Here is a 20,221-nt window from a genome sequence, read left to right as displayed (position 1 = left end):
TGGATGGGCATGGATGGGAGGGCAGGGCTCAGGGAGAGAGGAGAAATTGCACATGGATGAAGAAAATAGGGAGAAGCTGAGGACCAGAAATGAAGAAGAAAGGAGGAAAGAAATAAATGGAAAGGAAGCCCTGGAAACGGAGTTAAGAGGACAGATAGCAGCAGAATCAGATACTGGGCCAGCATGATCAGAAAAAGAAAGTCACCAGACAACAAAGGTAGAAAAAAAATCATTTTATTTTCATTTTAGTGTTTGGAATATGTCCACTTTGAGAATTTACATCTGCTATCTTATTTTGCAATGTATAGCAGTTTGTTTCTAAGAATATTGCTGACAATTCCTGTCAGTGTGGCAAGTGGTGAGCGATCATTTTCACGGGGGGGGGGGGGGGGGCCGCCGCTGCCGCCAACTGATAGTCTGCAGGGGGGCGCCAGAGACCCTAGGCACTGCCCTGCCTTCTGGGCAGGAAGGCAGTTCTTAAGGTATGGACCACCTCCGCTCCCCCGGCCTTTTGGGGGTGGCGGAATTTACTACACTAACATATGTTATGAGAACGCAGAGGGATAGGCATGTCCCTTAGATGCAAGAAAAATGTTTTGTCCATCTGGAAGCTGTATATTTTCTCATTGGCCCCCAGGGCGTGCAGTTTTATTTTAAATTCTTTGTAAAAAAATTTTTTCTTTTTTTAGGTTGGATTCCTGGTCTCAGGGGGTCTCTCAGGGTTGTTGTGGTTTTGTTTTTTAAAGAGAGCGTAGAGAGATCACGTGATGCACGGCTAGAAGGTGGCTGTCGTCGTGCAGAGCTCCCTCCTTGCCTGAGCTATTACAGTGGTAAAACACGTCGGCGAAATCGGTGATTCACCCGGAATACAGGGGAGACACCAAGCTAACATTGGCGCTGACGGAACGCGAACAAAAAAGGCGGATGGCAGCGAAATCGGGGAAGAAGGAGGGGACGAGAAGCCGGATCCTCGAGTCCAAGATGGCGGACGCAAGGAGCGGGAGTCCTTCGACGGTGAGCTCCGCGTGGGCTGCAGAGGTAGCAGCAGAGGTATCCTTGATGCTGGAGGCTTCCGTAGATTTAAAGTTGCAACGGATTACAGAACAACTGCAGGGGATAGATGATAAGTTGGGCGGCATTCAGACGGAGTTTGCTCAGTACAAGCAGCGGCTATCAGATGTAGAAGACTTTGTGCAGCGGCAGGAACACTCAGATAAAACCCTGAAACAAAAAGTGGAACGCCTAGAGGCTAAACTGGAAGATCTCGAAAATAGAGCGCAGAGGAGCAATATCAGGATGATAGGTCTTCCGGAAACTATCAGAGAAGCTGACCTGAGATCTGTCCTGGAATCCTGGCTTCCTACCGCACTTCAATTGACATTGGTAACGGGTCCGCTGCGAGTGGAACGCGCCCACAGGCTGGGTCCCCTGAGAAAAGAGGATCAGAGGCCAAGAGTGGTGATATTTAAAGTGCTTAATTTTGCACACAAACAGGAGATATTTCGTGCGCTCAGGAAAGTGGAGCAGCTGAAATATGAGAACTCTGTGGTGCGTTGTTTTCAAGATTATTCCACGGCGGTGTCTCAGCAGCGGAGGGCATATCGAGATGTGTGCCAACTGTTGTTCACGAAAAAGATTCAATTCGCCCTACTTTATCCTGCCCGGCTGAAGGTTTGGTATAGAGGGTCCCAACAGTTCTTCAACACGGTGGAGGAGGCGTCGAAGTTTGCACAGCAGGCTGTGAGGGCTGAGGGACCAGCATGAGCGACCCGGTCTGGTAGACAAAAACTTTTGAAATCTAACGGGACTGCATGATTTTGCTGCCTGATGTTTGTCTGGAGCTTGGCGTTCCTAAGAACGTACTTGAAGAGACCTTGTTGCACTATGCGATATAATGTGATGCTATTTGTATTGTTTTTCGGGGCCTTCAAGATGGGGACTTGATAAATGATTGTTTTGTTCTATTAAACAGTTGGGGTTTCTATAGGTAGTCAGAGGATAATTCTGTGGTGAGGGAGAAGCCGAGGGATTAAGGCATGAGTACATGAGCCATATATGGGTTGGATGATAATGGGGACATGGGAAGTGTGACTGACAATGGGGTATACATAGGTAAGGGGGGAGCTCGCGTGATTGGGCTTCTTTTTTAGGAGCCATGAAGGGTCATACAGGGGATAGACGAGGGGTTGGGGGGGGGGGGTGGGAGGGGTTGTGGAGATATCTGGGAGGAACAGGGAGGAATAGTACTTGGAATGGATGGTTAAGGGGGGAGGGCCTAAGGGCTGGGGGGCCTTCTCTCTTGTTTTTTGGTGAAACTAACATTGTTATTCAAATGCATGATTACTGTACTTATGAGTTCACTTAAAATAGTTTCGTGGAATGTGGGGAGGGTTTCCTCCCCTATTAAACGAACTAAAGTTTTGCAGGAGTTACAGAGACAGAGGGCCAATGTGGCCTTGCTCCAGGAGACACATCTCTCCTCTGGAGAACATGCTAAATTTAAAAGAGGGTGGGTGGGGTCTTTAGTGGAAGCCCCGGCGGTGGGTCGGAAGGCAGGGGTGCTGATTCTCTTTCGGAAAAGCATCCCGCTTCGGATCAGCTCCGTCTGGGCCGACCCGGAGGGTAGGTGGGTTTTGACTAAGGTGGAGATTAATGGCCGCCCTTTGGTCTTTTGCAATGTCTATGCCCCTAATGTGTTTAATGGTAAATTTTTTCAGGATCTGATTAAGAGGCTGTCTCCGCATGCAGAAGGGGAGTTGATTGTGGGTGGAGACTTCAACTTGGTATGTGACCCTCTCATGGATCGTTCCACCCCAGGTTGCCAGAGTCCGGGGGGGAGTCGTAAAGCGCTGTCCTCCCTATGTAAAGCCCTGGCACTAGTAGATGTATGGCGGATGTTACATTCGTCTGAGAGGGACTACACCCATCTTTCAAGGGCACATGGTTCTCAGTCCCGCCTGGATTATTTGTTTGTCTCACATTCCTTATTCTCTCAGGTACAAAAGGCGGAGATTGGTCCATACGCAGTCTCTGACCACGCTTTGATATGGTTGACGCTGACGGGTCGGTTGAAGGGCTGGGGTAATTGGATGTGGAGATACCCCTTGGAGCTGGTAAGAGACCCGAGATTTCATAAACACCTGTTAGATAGATGGGAGGATTATGTTTATCACAATGGAGCTCATGCAGATCAGCCGGCCCTGTTCTGGGAAACAGCAAAGGTTGTGTTACGAGGAGATATTATTTCCTACTCAACACATAAGAGGAGAATGAGGGATAGGGAAATTGTTCGTCTAGGAGGCTTGGTCCAGAGGCTGCGGAGAGCATACGGGCACTCGCCTACGGTTGCATGTAGAGTGGCGCTGTTGGAGGCGCAGAAAGAACTGAATGAGCTATTGCATCAACGGGCGACCAAGACTCAGCTCTATTATAAATATCGTCTGTTTCAATATGGTAATAGGGCGGGAAGCATGTTGGCTAGGATGGTTCGTAGGAAGGAGGGGGGTCAATCGGGTTTCACAGTTAAAGGCCAGGGATGGGAGGATGATGAGAGAAGCTGGGGATATTGCGGACACTTTTGGTAAGTTTTATGAGGCGTTGTATGCCTTGGATCAGGATGTAGTGTTAGATAGTACTCTGTATTTAGACAACTTGGTTTTACCTAGCCTTTCTGATCGGCAGAGGGAGTGTTTGAATGCACCATTTACTGAGGGGGAACTGATGTTGGCCTTACAACAGAGTGCTTCTCACAAAGCTCCTGGACCTGATGGTTATAGAGTAGAATTTTATAAGCAGTTTTTTGATCAAGTTCAGGGGCCTTTATTGACTTTGTTCAACTCAATGGTGTCCACGCAGGCGCTCCCTGGTACATTTCAGGAGGCTCAAATTGTTGTGATACCTAAAGAGGGGAAGAGCGTGGTGGACCCTGAATCTTACAGACCCATTTCTCTAATCAACGTGGACGCGAAATTATATGCTAAAATCTTAGCCAATCGATTAGCCTTAGTTTTACCACCCCTGGTTGAGGAGTCCCAGGTGGGTTTTGTGAGGGGGAGGACGGCAGTGAAAAATGTTCGATCTCTATTGACCTCTCTGGAAGTTGTAACCCGGAAACGCCTACCGTCGCTTTTAGTTAGTTTTGACGCGGAAAAGGCGTTTGACCGGGTCAGTTGGTCGTATTTGTTTGCTGTTTTACGCTCTTACGGTTTTGAGGGTTTTTTTCTAGAGGCTATTAAGGTTTTATACTCGGAGCCGAAGGCCTATGTGTGGGTAAATGGAGAACGTTCGAGATCCTTCCGGATTTATAGAGGGACGAGGCAGGGGTGTCCCTTGTCTCCTCTTTTGTTCATTCTATCCTTGGATCCTCTTCTCCGTGAAATGATACAGCACCCGGAGATTAAGGGTGTACAGATAGGAGATTCCGAGTTCTTGCTCTCTGCTTTCGCAGACGACTTGCTTGTACATCTTACAGAGCCGCGCTCTTCTCTACCGGCTCTCTTGGAACTATTTACGGAGTTTGGAGATTTTGCGGGGTTCCGTCTCAATTACAGTAAATCATTGGCATTGTCCTCGATGGAGGACCTAAGGCAGACGTGGGGCGAGGAATTCCCTCTTCGATGGGCGCCGGGATCTTTTAAATATCTCGGCCTACATATCTCGATGAAAGTCTCAGAATTGTATAGCCTGAATGTTTCTAGATTGTTGAGAGCCACAACGGAGAGACTGCGTGCTTGGCAGTCTTTGCCACTATCTCTTAGTGGGCGGATTCAGTTATTCAGAATGGTGGAGTTCCCTAGGTGGTTATACCTATTACATATGCTGCCCCTTTATTTGAAAACAAGGGATTTGAATCTGTTGACAAAGGTGCTTGGGCGTTTCTGTTGGGGAGGTAGGAAGGCAAAATTACCGTTGCACATGCTGCAAGGGACATGGAGAGAAGGAGGCCTGGGGCTCCCGGATTTGAGGAGGTATAATTGGGCTTGTCTCCTGCGTTATCTTGGCGATTGGTTTTTGGCGCGAGATGATTACACTTGGAGGAGGTTGGAAAGCCAATACTATGCGCCGTGTCATTTTCACTTTCTTTTGCAGGCTCCCAGCAAGTCACTTTCTCCTGATTTGCGTTCCAGTATACTAGTGCTCCCTCTACGGACGCTTTGGAGAGATATGATGCGGATGTTTGGCCTGAGTCGGTGCACCTCAGATCTTCTTTCTATTCAAGGTAACTTGCTGTTTCGGCCGGGTTTGGAGAATGCGGTTTTTCGGATCTGGGCGCGACATGGGATAACTCGGTTGGAGCATGTGTTGAACCGGCAAGGTTACATGTTGAATCTGGGAGCACTGGGGCTAGGATATGATATGGGAGGTGCTTTTGCCCATGCCCAGTTAAAACACTATGTGGATTCATTGGAGACAGAGGCCCTGGGCTCTGGGCACTGTCGTCTTTTGAGGCAGTTTTTCCATTCGGTACAGAGTGAACGTCTTTCTATTTCTGGGTTGCACAAAGGGAAGTTTTTGACGCCCAAGGATCGGGAGTATATTCGACAGAGGTGGGCAGGAGATTTGGAGAGACCACATATTACTTTAGATTTCGATGTTTTGACGGCCAGGATACGGAGTTTGGCGGGGAGTGCAGGGCTTAGAGAGTGCCAATATCGCATTCTTCATAGGGCCTATTTAACGAAGGCTCAGATATTCAAGATGGGGGGAGTTTCTACTCCCTTATGTGGGAAATGTGGGAGGGCTCCGGGATCTCTTTTTCATTGTTTGTGGAGCTGCTATAAAGTGAGACATTTTTGGGACTCCATTGCTCAATATCTGGCGGATCTTTTGGACTCGAGAATCATGTGCTCTCCGATGGGAATTTTGTTAGACAAATATGAAGCTTTTCTTTTACAGGGGGGCTCGGCCCGTCAATTGGTTCGGAAGGCCTTTTTGATTGGTAAGAGGCTAATAATGAGCCAGTGGGTGGCGGAGACCCCTCCGGACTTCTGGCATTGGCGCAACAAGCTACATGAGTTTATGTTGTTTGAGAGGAGAGGTGTGGGCAGCTCCCCTGGGCGGCTGAGGCGGTTCTTGGATGTTTGGGGGCCATATATTCACAGCCTGTCTCCTAAGGGGCGGAGTTTAGTGGTGAACTCGCTTTCAATATATATTGAAGTCAGACCATCCTTTGTGGTAAGAAGTTGGAAGTCTGGATATCTCTCAACAAGGGGAGGGGGGTAGGTGGAGGGGGGGGGAAGGGAAGGATTTCACTGTTTGTTTTACTGTTCTAATTTTTGGTAACATTCTGTTCCTTACTAAATTTTGAGAGTGGTGGAAGTTTGATATGGGTTGGGGGAACATATGAGTTCAAAGTAGACTGTTTTAGAATGCTGGCAGGGGGGGGGGTGTTATACTAAAACATCGATGATAATTGTTATCTGTATAATATCATCAATAAGAACTGTTGAAACATGAATATAAAGCATAGTTGGGGGGGGGGGGGGTAAAAATTGTTAAAAGTTTGATGACTGTAAGCAGTGGTGTATATTTGTTGTGTTACTACCGTGAGTGTTGCAATATTGTACTGAAATCGTTGTGCTGAGGTGGATTTGTAATTTTTGATTCATCAATAAAAAACCGTTGAAACATAAAAAGAGAGAGTAGATTTTACTCTGCTGTTTGACACCTTTTAATCCTAGGTGGGGGGGGGGGGGGGGGGAGGGCTATAAGTCAAGGCTGCTCCCCCCTAATTTAAATTTATCCCAGTGTGTTATTACCTTGACTTCATAGCTCAAGGGTGGTATTTATTTATTTGTTACATTTGTATCTTACATTTTCCCACCTATTTGCAGGTTCAATGTGGCTTACATAGTACTGGAGAGGCGTTTGCTGACTTCGGTATGAACAGATACAAAGTGATGTTGTGGTAGAATAAGGTTCATGTGGAACAGGTGCATAGGGAATCGTAGAGCGGAAGAGTTATGTTATGCCATTACGTGCTTTGGTTTCGTTGTGTTGCAGAGTTCAGGCATTTAAGTTGCTTCGGTAGGATATGCCTTTTTAAACAGGTTAGTTTTTAGTGATTTCCGGAAGTTTAGGTGGTCGTATGTTGTTTTTACGGCTTTTGGTAATGCATTCCACAATTGTGTGCTCAAGTAGGAAAAACTGGATGCATAAGTTGATTTGTATTTAAGTCTTTCAGCTTGGGTAGTGGAGATTTAGGTATGTTCATGTTGATCGGATGTGTTTCTAGTTGGTAGGTCTATGAGGTCTGTCATATATCCCGGGGCTTCGCCGTAGATAATTTTGTGAACCATGGTACAGATTTTGAAAGCAATTCGTTCTTTGATTGGGAGCCAGTGCAATGTTTCACGTAAGGATTTTGCGCTTTCAAATCGCGTTTTGCCAAATATAAGCCTGGCTCCCGTGTTTTGAGCGGTCTGAAGTTTCTTTAAGATCTGTTCTTTGCATCCCACATAAATTCCATTGCAGTAATCTATGTGGTTTAGTACCATTGATTGTATCAAGTTGCGAAATGTTTCCCTCGGGAAGAATGGTTTCACACGTTTGAGTTTCCACATTGAGTGGAACATTTTCTTAGTGGTGGATTTCGCTTGGCTCTCTAGTGTAAGGTTACGGTCCAATGTAACGCCGAGGATTTTCAGGCTCTCTGAGATAGGGAGGGTGTAATCTGGTGTGCTTATAATTGTGGGGTTTTCCGCATTGTATTGGGATGAGAGGATGAGACAGTGTGTTTTTTCTGTATTGAGTTTTAGTTGGAGTGCATTTGCCCATGAGTCCATGATGTTCAAGCTGAGCTTGATTTTGTTGGTGATTTCTGCCAGTTCATATTTGTAAGGAATGTATATAGTGACATCGTCTGCACAGATGAAAAGGTTAAAGTATGTTGGCTATTAACCTAATTGATTGAAGGGAGGGAGGGAAGGGATGGGGGGCTCAGAGGCAGGCACAGGTGCTGGGTCTTAGACCTTGCATAGAAGAGTCATTTTACAGTATAATAATTGTTAGTGTTGACTTTTCGCCATCAATCTAATTTAGAATATATAGGGTAGAGGGAAGCTAGGGTGGGGATGATGGGATTATACGTATGTTTGGTGACAGAAACCTGTATCTTATGTTTCCTTTTCTGTACCTATTTAAACTGCAGTTTTGACTGTTTATATTGGTAGCTTTTATACTTCAGCATAAGTCATCAATAAAAAACTTTTGCATACTAAATCAAAATCCCAGTCCTGGTTTCTGTTATAGCTAGGCCAGTGGCGTAGCTATAGGTGGGCCTGGGTGGGCCACAGCCCACCCAATTTGGACTCAGGCCCACCCAAAATTGTGGCACTCTTGCTGTGGCTGGTGGGAATCCCCAAAGCCTAAAGATTTCCTCTTTCTCAGGCAGCCAATTCTCTTCCAAACGGCAGCTGGCACCACACACCGGCCCCTCTGCACATGCTTAGTTTTCACCAGGCGGAGGCACTGAGCATGTACGGACTACTGTCAGCGGCGTCAGCTCAAGTCAGGTGCTGCCATCTGCTGTGTGGAAGAGCACTGGCTGCTCGAGAAGGAGGAAATCTTCAGCTGGTGCAGTTTGGGGATCCCCACCAGCTCAGGTATTTAATATTTTGTGTTTCAGAGTAGGGGAAGAGGCAGAATTCAGAGAGCAGAGTGGAGGGGGGCCAGGAGGGACTGAATTCTGTGTTCATCCATTTTGGACTCAGGCCCACCCAAATTTGGCTGTCTGGCTACACCCTTGAGCTAGGTTCTATGATTGCATTTACATCTAAGCCTGCCTCGGCTGTGGGCCTCTGGGTGGCTGATTTTGTGACTCTCCAAGGTAGTTCATAAGTGCTATGGCGCATAAGTGCAAGGAAGCAAAAAGAGGCACAAAGGCCTTCAAGAGTGGAACAGTATAAAATCCTTTGTTCCAAAAGACCGGACATGGGCCGTGTTTTCACCAACTGCGCCTGCCTCAGGGGCCAGGTAGGTACTTTGAGTACAAGTAAATTAAATCCAAAACGGAATACTCAAAACAGCTCTGTGTAATAGTTGGCTGTAGGGCAAAATGAACATGTCCTTCCACATCCTAAACGTCAAACAAACTGCCAAGAAAAGCCCACGTTGGATTTTAAACTGTTCCACTCTTGAAGGCCCATTTGTGTTTCTTTTTGTTGTCTTGTTTGTGTCCGTTTGGACCATCTCTCTTGCTACTGGAAAAGTGCAAGGAGGCATATATGTGAGCAGAGCATGGGTATGCTGCCAGCTTACCTGCATAACTTATAGACTACTGAGCAAGTACACTGTATGGTGCATTTAGGCATTCCAGCCATAGACCTAAATGTAGGCGTGTTGATGCATACTTGTGCCAGTATTTTATCATGGAATCTTGGCATTTTGATGCCATTACAGAATTGGCACTCAGTGCGTGACATCGAGGTGCCAAGTTGAAGAATTGCCCTGACAGGCTCCTACATTTTAATGCCATATTTATTTTGGGCTTTTGTCCCTTCAAGGCTTATTTTATTTCATCTGTTTTTACTTGTGGTGCAAGGGAGAGCAGTTTATGCCTTTTTTCTTGCTTAATTAGGCAAATGTGAACAAGTGAAGTTTGCTAAGTCTGGTGACTTAGACTTTTCTAAAACCTGCTTCTAAGTTCTAATGTTTATTTTGACCTTAGGCTGTTTGGTGCCACCTGCCCAGTGGACTCTCTCTCCTACTTTTTGACCCCGCAGCGAATTCCCTATGAAAGAGCTGTTGAACAAGAATTCAAACCTACCAACATTGGGGACTCTTATGGACCTACGTGAGTACAAGATGCAGTGGCAGATGACTTTGATGGAAGAGGGCCTTTAGCTCATTAACCCCCAGATTCTATAAAACTTGCAAACCCCAATTTTTGCCTAGCATACACATTTGTGTTGCAGGTTGTAGAATAAGGGCAGATGCCTGCAAAACTTAATTCAATAATTGTCTGTTAATTGGAGTTAGCCAATTTTTGGTTTAAATTGGTGTTAATTGGCACCAGTTAGCATTTGCGCATTCAATAGTAACTATTCTAGAAGTTGTGTGCACTGATTCCATCATGTGTAACTTTTAGAGGGGCATGGGAGGGGCTTGGGCAGGTAATTGCAGTTACATTACATTAGGGGCTTATATTCCACAATGGCCTTCACAGTTCCATGCAGATCACAAAAAGAAAACCAGAAACAAACCTCTGGGAATTTACATAATATGAAGCAAAACCTAATTATGTCACATATTTTTTTGAACAGAATGAACTTAAGTTGTTTATGAAATAATTGATAAGGAATTGATGCCAAAGGCTGTTTAAAATGTTTAACTGACTTAACTGAGGAGAATAAAAGAGATATTTGACCTCTTAAATGCTGTCTCCTTAATACAGAAAAGAATCCTACCCAATAAAAGGGGATATTTCCTTGTAAAGACTGATAGATCATCATAAACAGCTTAAAATAACATCTTGATGTGACCGGAAGCCAATGTAATTTATAATAATAAGGAGTGATAGGTTCATTCAATCTTAAGGAAAAGATCACTCTTATCACTAAATTCTGCATCATCTGTAACCTTTTCAATAAAATGTTAGTGTATCCCACATGTACAACATTACAATAATCCATTTTCAAAATCAGTAAGGACTGTATTATAAGCCGAAAAGGAAACAGTTCAAAATGTTTGTGAATCGATCTTAACTTTCTTAATAGCAAAAATTAATGGTTTATTACCTTATTGCCATGGTCAATTGGCTATCGACTTTGACTCCTAAAATCCGGGGAGAGAGTTAAAATTTAAATTGAGTCTTGCCAATACTAAAATTTTCTCTACCTTTAATTTCTTTTGGGTGACCAACCAGCTTATAATCGAAAGAGAAAAACGCCTATATTGCGACCCAAATCGGGAGATAGACGTTTATCTCACAAAAAAGTATATATTGGTATAAGCCAAAGCCGATTTTGGACGTTTTCAACTGCACTCCGTCGCGGATGCGGACAAAGTTGATGGGGGCGTGTCAGAGGTGTGGCGAAGGCGGACCTGGGGCATGATTATCGTCTGAAGAGAGATGGGCGCCTTTCGCCGATAATGGAACAAAAGTATGCGTTTGTAGCTAGAATTTAGGGCACTTTTCCTGGACCCTGTTTTTTCACGAATAAGGCCCCAAAAAGTGCCCTAAATGACCAGATGACCACCGGAAGGAATCGGGGATGACCTCCCCTGACTCCCCCAGTGGTCACTAACCCCCTCCCACCACAAAAAAATGATATTTCACAACTTTTTATTTTCACCCTCAAATGTCATACCCACCTCCCTGGCAGCAGTATGCAGGTCCCTGGAGCAGTTGTTAGGGGGTGCAGTGGACTTCAGGCAGGTGGACCCAGGCCCATCCCCCCCCTACCTGTTACAATTGTGCTGCTTAATGCTTAGTCGTCCAACCCCCCCAAACCCACTGTACCCACATGTAGGTGCCCCCCTTCACCCCTTATGGCTATAGTAATGGTGTAGACTTGTGGGCAGTGGGTTTGAGGGGGATTTGGGGGGCTCAACACACAAGGGAAGGGTGCTATGCACCTGGGAGCTCTTTTACCTTTTTTTTGTGTTTTTGTAAAAGTGCCCCCTAGGGTGCCCGGTTGGTGTCCTGGCATGTGAGGGGGACCAGTGCACTACGAATCCTGGCCCCTCCCACGAACAAATGCCTTGGATTTATTCGTTTTTGAGCTGGGCGCCTTCATTTTCCATTATCGCTGAAAAACAAAAACGCCCAGCTCACACATTGTCGAATAAAACATGGACGTCTATTTTTTTGCGAAAATACGGTTCGGTCCGCCCCTTCACGGACCCGTTCTTGGAGATAAACGCCCATGGAGATAGACGTTTTCGTTCGATTATGTCCCTCCAAGTCAAATAAATTTAGTCTTTTCTTGATTACGTTTTAGGCGGAATTCCTTTGCCCAATTTTCAATGATGTTAACACATTTTTTAATTTCACTTAGGATATCCTTATATGCTTTGGGAGCTGGCAGAAGAATAGTAATATCATCAGCATATATATAAAAGAATTCCTTCAACTGCTCCAAGAGACTCCCTTGGTTGTAACAAGACATTATGAGGTCCTTTTACTAGGCTACGGGAAAAGGGCCCTGCGGTAGTGTCGGGGGCTGTTTTTTTCCACGTGCCAAGGCCCTTCTTACTGCAGCGGGTAAAAAGCCCCTTTAAAAAAAATGGTGGCTGCGTTGGGCCAGCGGTAGTTTTGGGTTAGCATACGGTAAGCCTGCGTTGGGCTTACCAACGCTTTGTAAAAGGGACGTGATGAAACAGTGGGTTTCTGAGACTGAAAACTGTATTTATTTATTTATTTGTTACGTTTTGTATCCCACATTTTCCCACCTATTTGTAGGCTCAATGTGGCTTACATAGTACCGGAGAGGCGTTACAAACTCCGGTGTAAACAAATACAAAGTGAGGTTGTGGTAACATCTATTGGTGCTAGAAGCTCGAGATGCTTGTCATACAATTAATCGAAAGAAAAACTTTTGAGCAGTTTGGGAGCCTTATATACAATCTTTTATCAGGAAGGGCACACAGTCTGATCCTGAATTCTATGTCACTATCAGGCTTATTTTCGAAAGAGAAGGGCGTATTATTTCATGAAGTGTATTTCTCCTAATTGGCCAGCAGATGGTGCTTGAGTTGTAAAGCTGTTGCAGAAAAAGACTTTCTGTCTTCCAGTTTCAGCTAATGGAAAGGCAATCTGCAGTACCATTGGGCTGCTACTTTCAAAATTGATGACCTGGGCTCTGATTGGCCCTGGATTTTAAATCTAGCCTGAAGGTACTGGATTTCCCCAGTCTCAGCTAGGGAGCGGAGAGAGAAAGATCTCTTTACTGAAACCCTGTGAGCAGTTATATGTTATAACCTGTGAGTAGCTATATTTCTTGACCTCCCCAGGTACTACCCAGGTAGTAAACAAATGTTTAGATAGTTTTATAATTGATTAATATACCTGTTATTGCTTGCTGATTTCACCATTTTTCTGTTCACTGTTCAAGTTCTGTGACAATAAACATTATTAATTTATTAACTCTGCTGTCCTGACTGACTAAGAATCCTAGTTTGTGTTTTTGGGACTGTGGTTGAGAACTAGGAGCTATGAGACCCCTGGAGTGTGGTCCCAGTGACCTAGAAATTACCAGGGAATAACCTGAGAGTGGGAGGCTAGCCCAGAGACAAGCAGGACCCAGTCGGTGAGAGGAGGGTACTAGTATAGAGCACATGCCCAGGTGCAGGCTGGCCTGAGCAGTGCTGGGGACAGACCCTCCAGGTGGCCACAGGGTTAACCCCAGGTGGGTGCTAGGCATTTCATGACAATGGTATAGTGTTTTCTTCCCTAAATCAAATTCTTAAGCTAACAAGGGAGTTGAAGTTTTGGTTAACAGTTAATGTTAAATAAATCTTTTTTTTGTGTGTGTGTACAAGTTATTCTGAAGAATGCATATTCTTTCTAGGAACTGTTTTTCATTGACAACAATTATAAGCTCAATTCCACAGATGTTAAAGCATAAAACTTTAAAAGGTTTATGATATACATTGTACTGGTATATTAATATTTTTATGTGCACAAAGCTGTCTTGTTTTATAATGTTATTTCTCTTCAACTGTATGTGTGGTTTACTTGTCTGTAAATACATTGGCTTTTAGGTGGTGGACATGCTGGTTTTGTGTAAAACTCAGCATTCCCAAGAACTGGGTTGGGAAAGAAATACATTTTCTTTGGGAAAGCGATGGTGAGGGCCTGGTTTGGAGAGATGGACAGCCAGTCCAGGTAGGTCAAAAATATACCTACTGTACTGTATGAGGTTAATTTTTATAACAGGAAGAGTCCAGAAAGACACCTACTCTCCGATATTCACTGGCAGCAGTGAGCATCATGTAAAAGGCACAAATTTGTGATTATGTTTATTAGGTTTCAGGTTTATTAAAAACTTGCTATCCCACACATCAATAAAAATATATCTATGCAGCTTACACAGCTAAAACTAAGGAGAATAGAAAGAAGAAGACAAGGGAGGGGGGGGGGGGGGGGAATAGTAAGGGAAGGGAGAAACAACTCCATTGTTGATAGAAAGATGGTATTAGTAGACAAGGAAGAGTAGATATGACTGAACTGACCAGCAGGTCTTTCTTCAGGAACAGTCCTATCATTTCAGGAAAGCATCCTCAAAAAGGAAAGTTTTGAGGTCTGTTTTGAATTTTGTCAAAGTAGTCTGTGTTCTAAGATAGAGGGGCAAGGAGTTCCATAAGGCAGGGCCTATGACTGAAAAAATGGAGTCGTGTGTTGTGTCATACCTAATGTGTTGGAAAGAGAGTACAACTAGTAAGTGTTGCTGAGATGATTGGAGAGTGCATTGAGAAGCATAAGGAGTCAGGAACTGTGCCAAAAAAGAGGGAGCACCTGTTTAATTTTGAATACCAACAGAAGAATTTTGTAAGTGATACTGGGTGTGACTAGAAGCCAGTGTGTATCCTTAAGAAGTGGGGTGACATGATCATTTTTTTTTCAACCTGTAACTAATTTAATGGAAGTATTTTGGATCAATTGCATATGATGTAGAATTTTTTTGCTGTAATCCTTTTATATAGTGAATTGCAGTAGTCCATTAGAGATAGTAACAGAGAGTTGACTAGTGTATATTGAGAGCTGGTTGGTAAAGGAGTGAGTGGATAGAACGAATCATGCAGAGTTTTAAAAAGCAACGCCTAATCAGAGACGAACGTTGTCGTTGGAAATTCAGAGAGCTATCGAGGATAATTCAAATCAGTTTTAAAGAAGAGACCAGAGGGATCTGTACATCATTTAATAAAAATGGTGTGGAGAGTGTGCTGTTTGATGATTCAGAGAAAATGAGTGCTTTCGATTTTTCAGTGTTGAGTTTCAATTTGTCGTCATTAAGCCAGGTTGTTACTTGTGAAAATTTGTCATTAAGAGCATTGATTTCCTGGGAATTAGCTGGGTCTCGTGATGTTAATATTTGAGTATTGTCTGCATAGAGGTAACCTGTTAAACCTATAGATTGCAAAAGAGTTAATAGAGGGGCCATGAAAATGTTGAAGAGGGTTGGTTCAAAGCCCTGGAACTCCACAGATAAGAGATTGAGACCTAGAAAATATGCCCTGGTGGTTTACCTGATATTCCCTTGATGATAGGTAAGAGTTGGACCAACCTAAGACCTGATCTGTGATACCAATATAGTAGAGACGTTGAAGAAGAATGGCATGATCTGTAAGACTGAATGCGGCCACATTGAGCCTACAAAGAGGTGGGAAAATGTGGGATACAAATGCAATAAATAAATAAAATCCAATGAAAGAAGGAGCACAGAATTAGAATGATCCAGATGGTAACCTATGAGTGTAGTCACCCCTGAAAGGGAAGTCTCTGTACTATAGTGTTGCCTGAACCTAGTCTGGTTCGGGTGAAGTATATTAGTTTTGTTAATAAACTCTATAAGCTTTGATTGAACAATATGTTCAGTCAGTTTAGCAATAAACATATTAGAGATTGGACTATGATTAGAACAAGACATAAATGACTTAGTGGTGTCTTTTAGTTTGGATCTTGGAACAGCATTTTTCCAGGTACTATGTATCTGAGCTTGAGAAAGACTAGTTGTGACCATACTGTGAAGGATGGTAGTGTAATGTTTCACTATAGCAGATGGAATGGGATCATGTGGGGCTGTAATTGATTTCATAAATTGTAGTACAGCAATAGTTGCAGAGAGAGATAGTAATGTTAAAAGCATTCAGAGTTCTAGAAGAGCAGGAGGATAGGGGAGAAGGTTGTTGGGAGGTTGCAAGAAATTAGTTGGGTAGGTTCTGATTTTTATCAGTAAAAAAGTCATCTAGAACTTGAGCAGAAGGAGATGATGATGGATTGTCTACTGATGAAGGGGGCATGGTAAGTGACCTTACAAATGAGTACAAGACCAGAAGTGTTTGGGGCCTTAGAAATACGTTTTGAATATTAGTCTTGTTTAGCTTTTAGAATAGCCTTTTTATAAGCAGATGCAGTAAAAGTACTTAATGAAGTAATGGTTTACCAGTTGTAATATAATTGTTGGAAAATACATCTTTACTTGTAGAAAGTAGTCTTTATAGGCTGTAATTCCTTTCAAAATACCAGCAAAAAGGATAATGTCATATCAGTGCATTTAAGACATGGACCTGTGGCTGGGAAGCCTAAAGAATACAAAATATTAATCAGAGATGCAGAGAGACTTGGGGTTGATTTCTAACTCAGGTCATCTGCACCCCGGGCAGGCTGGGGTGCTGCAGAGGTAGTGCTCACAGCTTCTTTGAGGAAGGACTTGCAATCATTTTGCAACGGTGACACCTATTGGCTGGATTTAGGGCCTATGATTGCAGGGTTCCAGAAGAGCCAGGATGTATGCCTGCCTGTAGAGGGCCATCACTCCATGACTGCACTGAGTGAACTGGGAGGTGATATAACAGAGAGGAAAAAAATCCCCAGGTAGTGAAAGCTCATAGTTCCAGACTATATAGCCTCTATTTTTTCTCCAGGACCTCCACAGCTACTATACATCTTAGAGAGAGAAATTTGGATAAATAGCTTTCTTTTTTAACTCTGCTACGTATTTTGTTGAGTACAGGGGTTGACTAAAGAGGGTGAGAAGACCAGTTACAGCCTGACAGACAGCCTGAAGGAGCAGGAGCCTCACAGGTGAGAAGCAGCAGTTACCAGTGCAGGTATCATGTGAACAGAACTGCTTATGGGTCAACACTCAAGACTAGGAAAATGATATGATTTCTCCAACCTTGCCAGCCAGTAGCCCAACAAAGTTGATGGTACTACCCCTTCTGCTTAGTGAGCCTTGCTTTTCCAGTTCTCAGTCACTATCCCACAATACTTAACACAGAACCTTGCAGTTACTAACCCTGAATACTTTTTTTTTGTTACATTTGTACCCCGCACTTTCCCACTCATGGCAGGCTCAATGCGGCTTACATATTGTATACAGGTACTTATTTGTACCTGGGGCAATGGAGGGTTAAGTGGGAATCGAACTCAGTCCCTCAGGACCAAAGTCCACCACCCTAACCTCTAGGCCACTCCTCCACTAAGGTCCGTATTAATAAACAGAGCAAAATTAATCCTTTTGGTCTTACAGTATGTCTCTAGTCAAGTCAAGCCCCTCCATGCCTCAGTCACTAGCTCAGGAAATCTCTCTCTTTTGGGCTCAACTTAGGGTGCCTGCTCTTCAGAGAAACTGAGATCAGAATAAAGAGATATGATAAGGAGGGTCCTCTAGTTACTTTCACTTTTTCTCTTCCTTTGCACACAGCCTGACCCTCTATGTGGAGATGGCCTGCAGTGGACTCTTTGGCACTGGGAATAACTGTATGATTGCACCCCCAGACCCCAACAGGAAGTTTGTTTTGCAACGTACTGAGCTTGTGGTCTTTAACAGAGATGTGCATGAGCTGTTAGTGGATTTTGAAACCCTCCTAGACATGGCCAAGGTATAAAAGTTGCTGTTTGCTGTTCCAACATCATATTTTTTTCTTGTCTTTCTCTGTCTTCTCTATGGATGCAGCCAGTATCCTGAATGTCACTGTTGACTGAGAAAGAATGTGATCCTTCTTTCTGATGATTGCTGTAGAGGCCGCTAGTGGTGGAGGAAATGAGCTGCAGTGAAGAGTGTAGAGGGCAATTTTCAAATAGCCTGTGCAGATACAAACTATGCAGATACTTTTAATTAATTACTTTATTACATTTGTACCCTGCGCTTTCCCACTCCAAGCAGGTTCAGTGCTGCTTACATAGTAATAGAGATTACAGAGTATAACAGAATAATGAAAGAGATAGGTAGAGGTAGGCAAGGCAGAAGGGAGGTAAGAGCAAGGGGTAGGTGAGCACAGGAGAACGGGTAGTGGAGGGGGAGGGGGAATGGGACATGGGATAAGCATAGGGAAATGTGGTGGGGGGATGTAATCTGGGTCATTATTTCTCTCAGATTTTTAAGAGGAGATGGCCTAAGTGTTTCCTTTTGAAAATTAGCTAATGCAACAGACTTGTACTAAATGCATCTGTGTAGTTTGTACTGATATTTGTACAGCTGGCCAAGCAGGGGCCAAAGAGCAATCAAGCACTTGAAAATCACACACATGCATGCTATTTTAATCTCTCAACCCAAACACACTTTTTAGTGCAGCTATAAATACATGGGGTATGGAAGCTGTGCATACATTTTTAGCTGCGTTTGAGGAAGGCAGTGTTCACCCATCTCATTTTACCTGAGATTCCAGGAAATGTCAGTTTGAGGACTCAATACAGCATTATTCTCTAAAAAAACAAACAAACTGGAAACTCCGTTTGGAAGTCACAAAATATAAATTGCATTGGGAACAGTCAAGAAAACAAAGTCAAGCACAAACGGGTATTTCCAGCATTAATGCTGCAGTAAGGAAAACGCCTTATTTTGGATTCTAGAGTTTGCATATTCTGTGCTAGAATCCGTGAGCTTTTCAGACCTCTTAAATGGATACGTTTAAGAACCACTGTCCTCCACAGACCCATGGCAGTCAGTAATATTTTCCTCCACTTCCCGTACGTTAATATAATAGTCGTTATCCCAGAAACATACTTTTTCCAATGTTCTCCATCACCAGTGTTTCATTGGAAGATGAAGACATTCCCATCTTAGTGTTTTGAAGTTCTGTTTGCTTGAGCTTGGTGCCAAGTGAGGAAACCAGTTCTATAAAAGGTGGGAGAAGCTGGCATGTGGATACAGCAGGGTTCTGATGGATATTGGACCAGCCCTTGGCTTGTTGATGTTCTGCACAGGCAGCAGGAATCTCTGCAATGGTTTCTCTACTTGGGGATACCAGTAGGAAAAAAAGCAACTGCCAAGGGCCTATGGGTGCTGCCAAATAGAGACCTGATATTGCTCAAACTGAGTGACTTTTTATTATGCTTGTCAGGGTATCTTATTTTGTCCAGGTTGCTAATCCTGGGTCTCCTTGCTGGCAGATTGTTTCATTGAGTGCCGTTCAGCTTTTACTAACCCCACTGTTTTGTTAAGTTGCGTGGCAATGCCAACACATCCCATTCAAAGTGAATGGGCTATGTTGGCATTAGCACATGGCAGCAGCTAGCTCTGCTTAATAAACAGGGGAGGGGGGTAAGCTTTTACTAAGATATTTGATTTATGCAACACTTGTACTCCTTGGGAACCAGGATGCTCTTCCTCTGCCATACTCTGGCATCTCATTTGCTTCTTCTGTTCCGCAGTTTCTCGGGGAGGAAAATCAGCGGAGCTTTCAGGCACTGTATGTGGCCAATCAGATGGTGAACATGTGTGATGTGACAGACCCATCAACTTTCCCAAAAGTCCGTCAGCTGTCTTCTTCCTTCTTCAGCCAGAAGAATGGGGACAGCCAGCACCTCATCCATGCTCTGGGACATTGTCACATTGACACAGGTATACTGTTTGCAGGCAGGCCAAAAGCCCTAGTAGCTTTACCACAAACACCATCTCCTGTTGGACATTACAGGTCCTAATTTCCAAAACAGTAATTCTGAACCAAAAATTGTGGGTTATTACAGAAAGCTATTTCTTTTCTGGCCCCAGTATGACTATGGGTCATGGTATTACAGCCAACCTACTTGCATTTTTCTATTTGTCTTATATCCATTTACTTTATTCTTGTCTAGTCGTTTGTACTCAAAAGCCTTGTCGACTGACTGTCTACATTATAACTAAGCAGAATGTAGAACATCAGGTAATAAGTCAAAGCAGCATTATCACATTTAAAAAAATAGCTTACTTATCCATTGAAATAAACATTCAGAGGCTTGCTGTGTGGCTTATGGCACAGTTTTGCGTGCTGTAGGAATCTGAGTTCAGATCCCTTATCTCTCAAGGCCAGTCAGGCCTGGGCATGCCTTAGAGATGGTGCACTGAGACCTGATATGGGAGAAGAGGAGGTGTGCTTGGGACCTTGCTGAGACTAGCAAATGAAAGGACAGGCATAGACAGCAGTTTCAAGCCAGCAAAATTCTGTCTGTAGGTAAAAACAGGTGCACATACTTTGAATCCAAGACAGGTGTCAGAATGCACATATACCCATGCTTAATTTTAACTGAGGGCTTTGCACCAATTCTCCAAGAGTGCAGACAATTTGAAGAATGCCC

The 20,221-nt window shown here is 43.9% G+C and overlaps 1 protein-coding gene across 3 annotated transcripts in view; it reads left to right on the top strand.

Moving 5' to 3' along the window:
- The window catches only part of MAN2C1 (mannosidase alpha class 2C member 1), a 142,416-nt gene that overhangs the window by 9,069 nt on the left and 113,126 nt on the right, over positions 1-20,221 (top strand). For 2 of the 3 annotated variants that reach the window (XM_030186778.1, XM_030186786.1), the window contains exons 2-6: positions 9,668-9,793; positions 13,705-13,828; positions 16,677-16,747; positions 17,370-17,547; positions 19,319-19,508. In XM_030186778.1, the coding sequence (XP_030042638.1) occupies positions 9,668-9,793; positions 13,705-13,828; positions 16,677-16,747; positions 17,370-17,547; positions 19,319-19,508 (689 nt within the window). Of the gene's footprint in view, positions 1-9,667; positions 9,794-13,704; positions 13,829-16,676; positions 16,748-17,369; positions 17,548-19,318; positions 19,509-20,221 lie in introns of those variants that run through there. The other variant, XM_030186793.1, reaches the window with a different exon arrangement.

Source organism: Microcaecilia unicolor, chromosome 1, assembly GCF_901765095.1.
Source record: "Microcaecilia unicolor chromosome 1, aMicUni1.1, whole genome shotgun sequence".
Classification (NCBI taxonomy): domain Eukaryota; kingdom Metazoa; phylum Chordata; class Amphibia; order Gymnophiona; family Siphonopidae; genus Microcaecilia; species Microcaecilia unicolor.
Note: the sequence above shows the minus strand (reverse complement) of the source record. Positions and strands in the feature narration are given on the sequence as shown.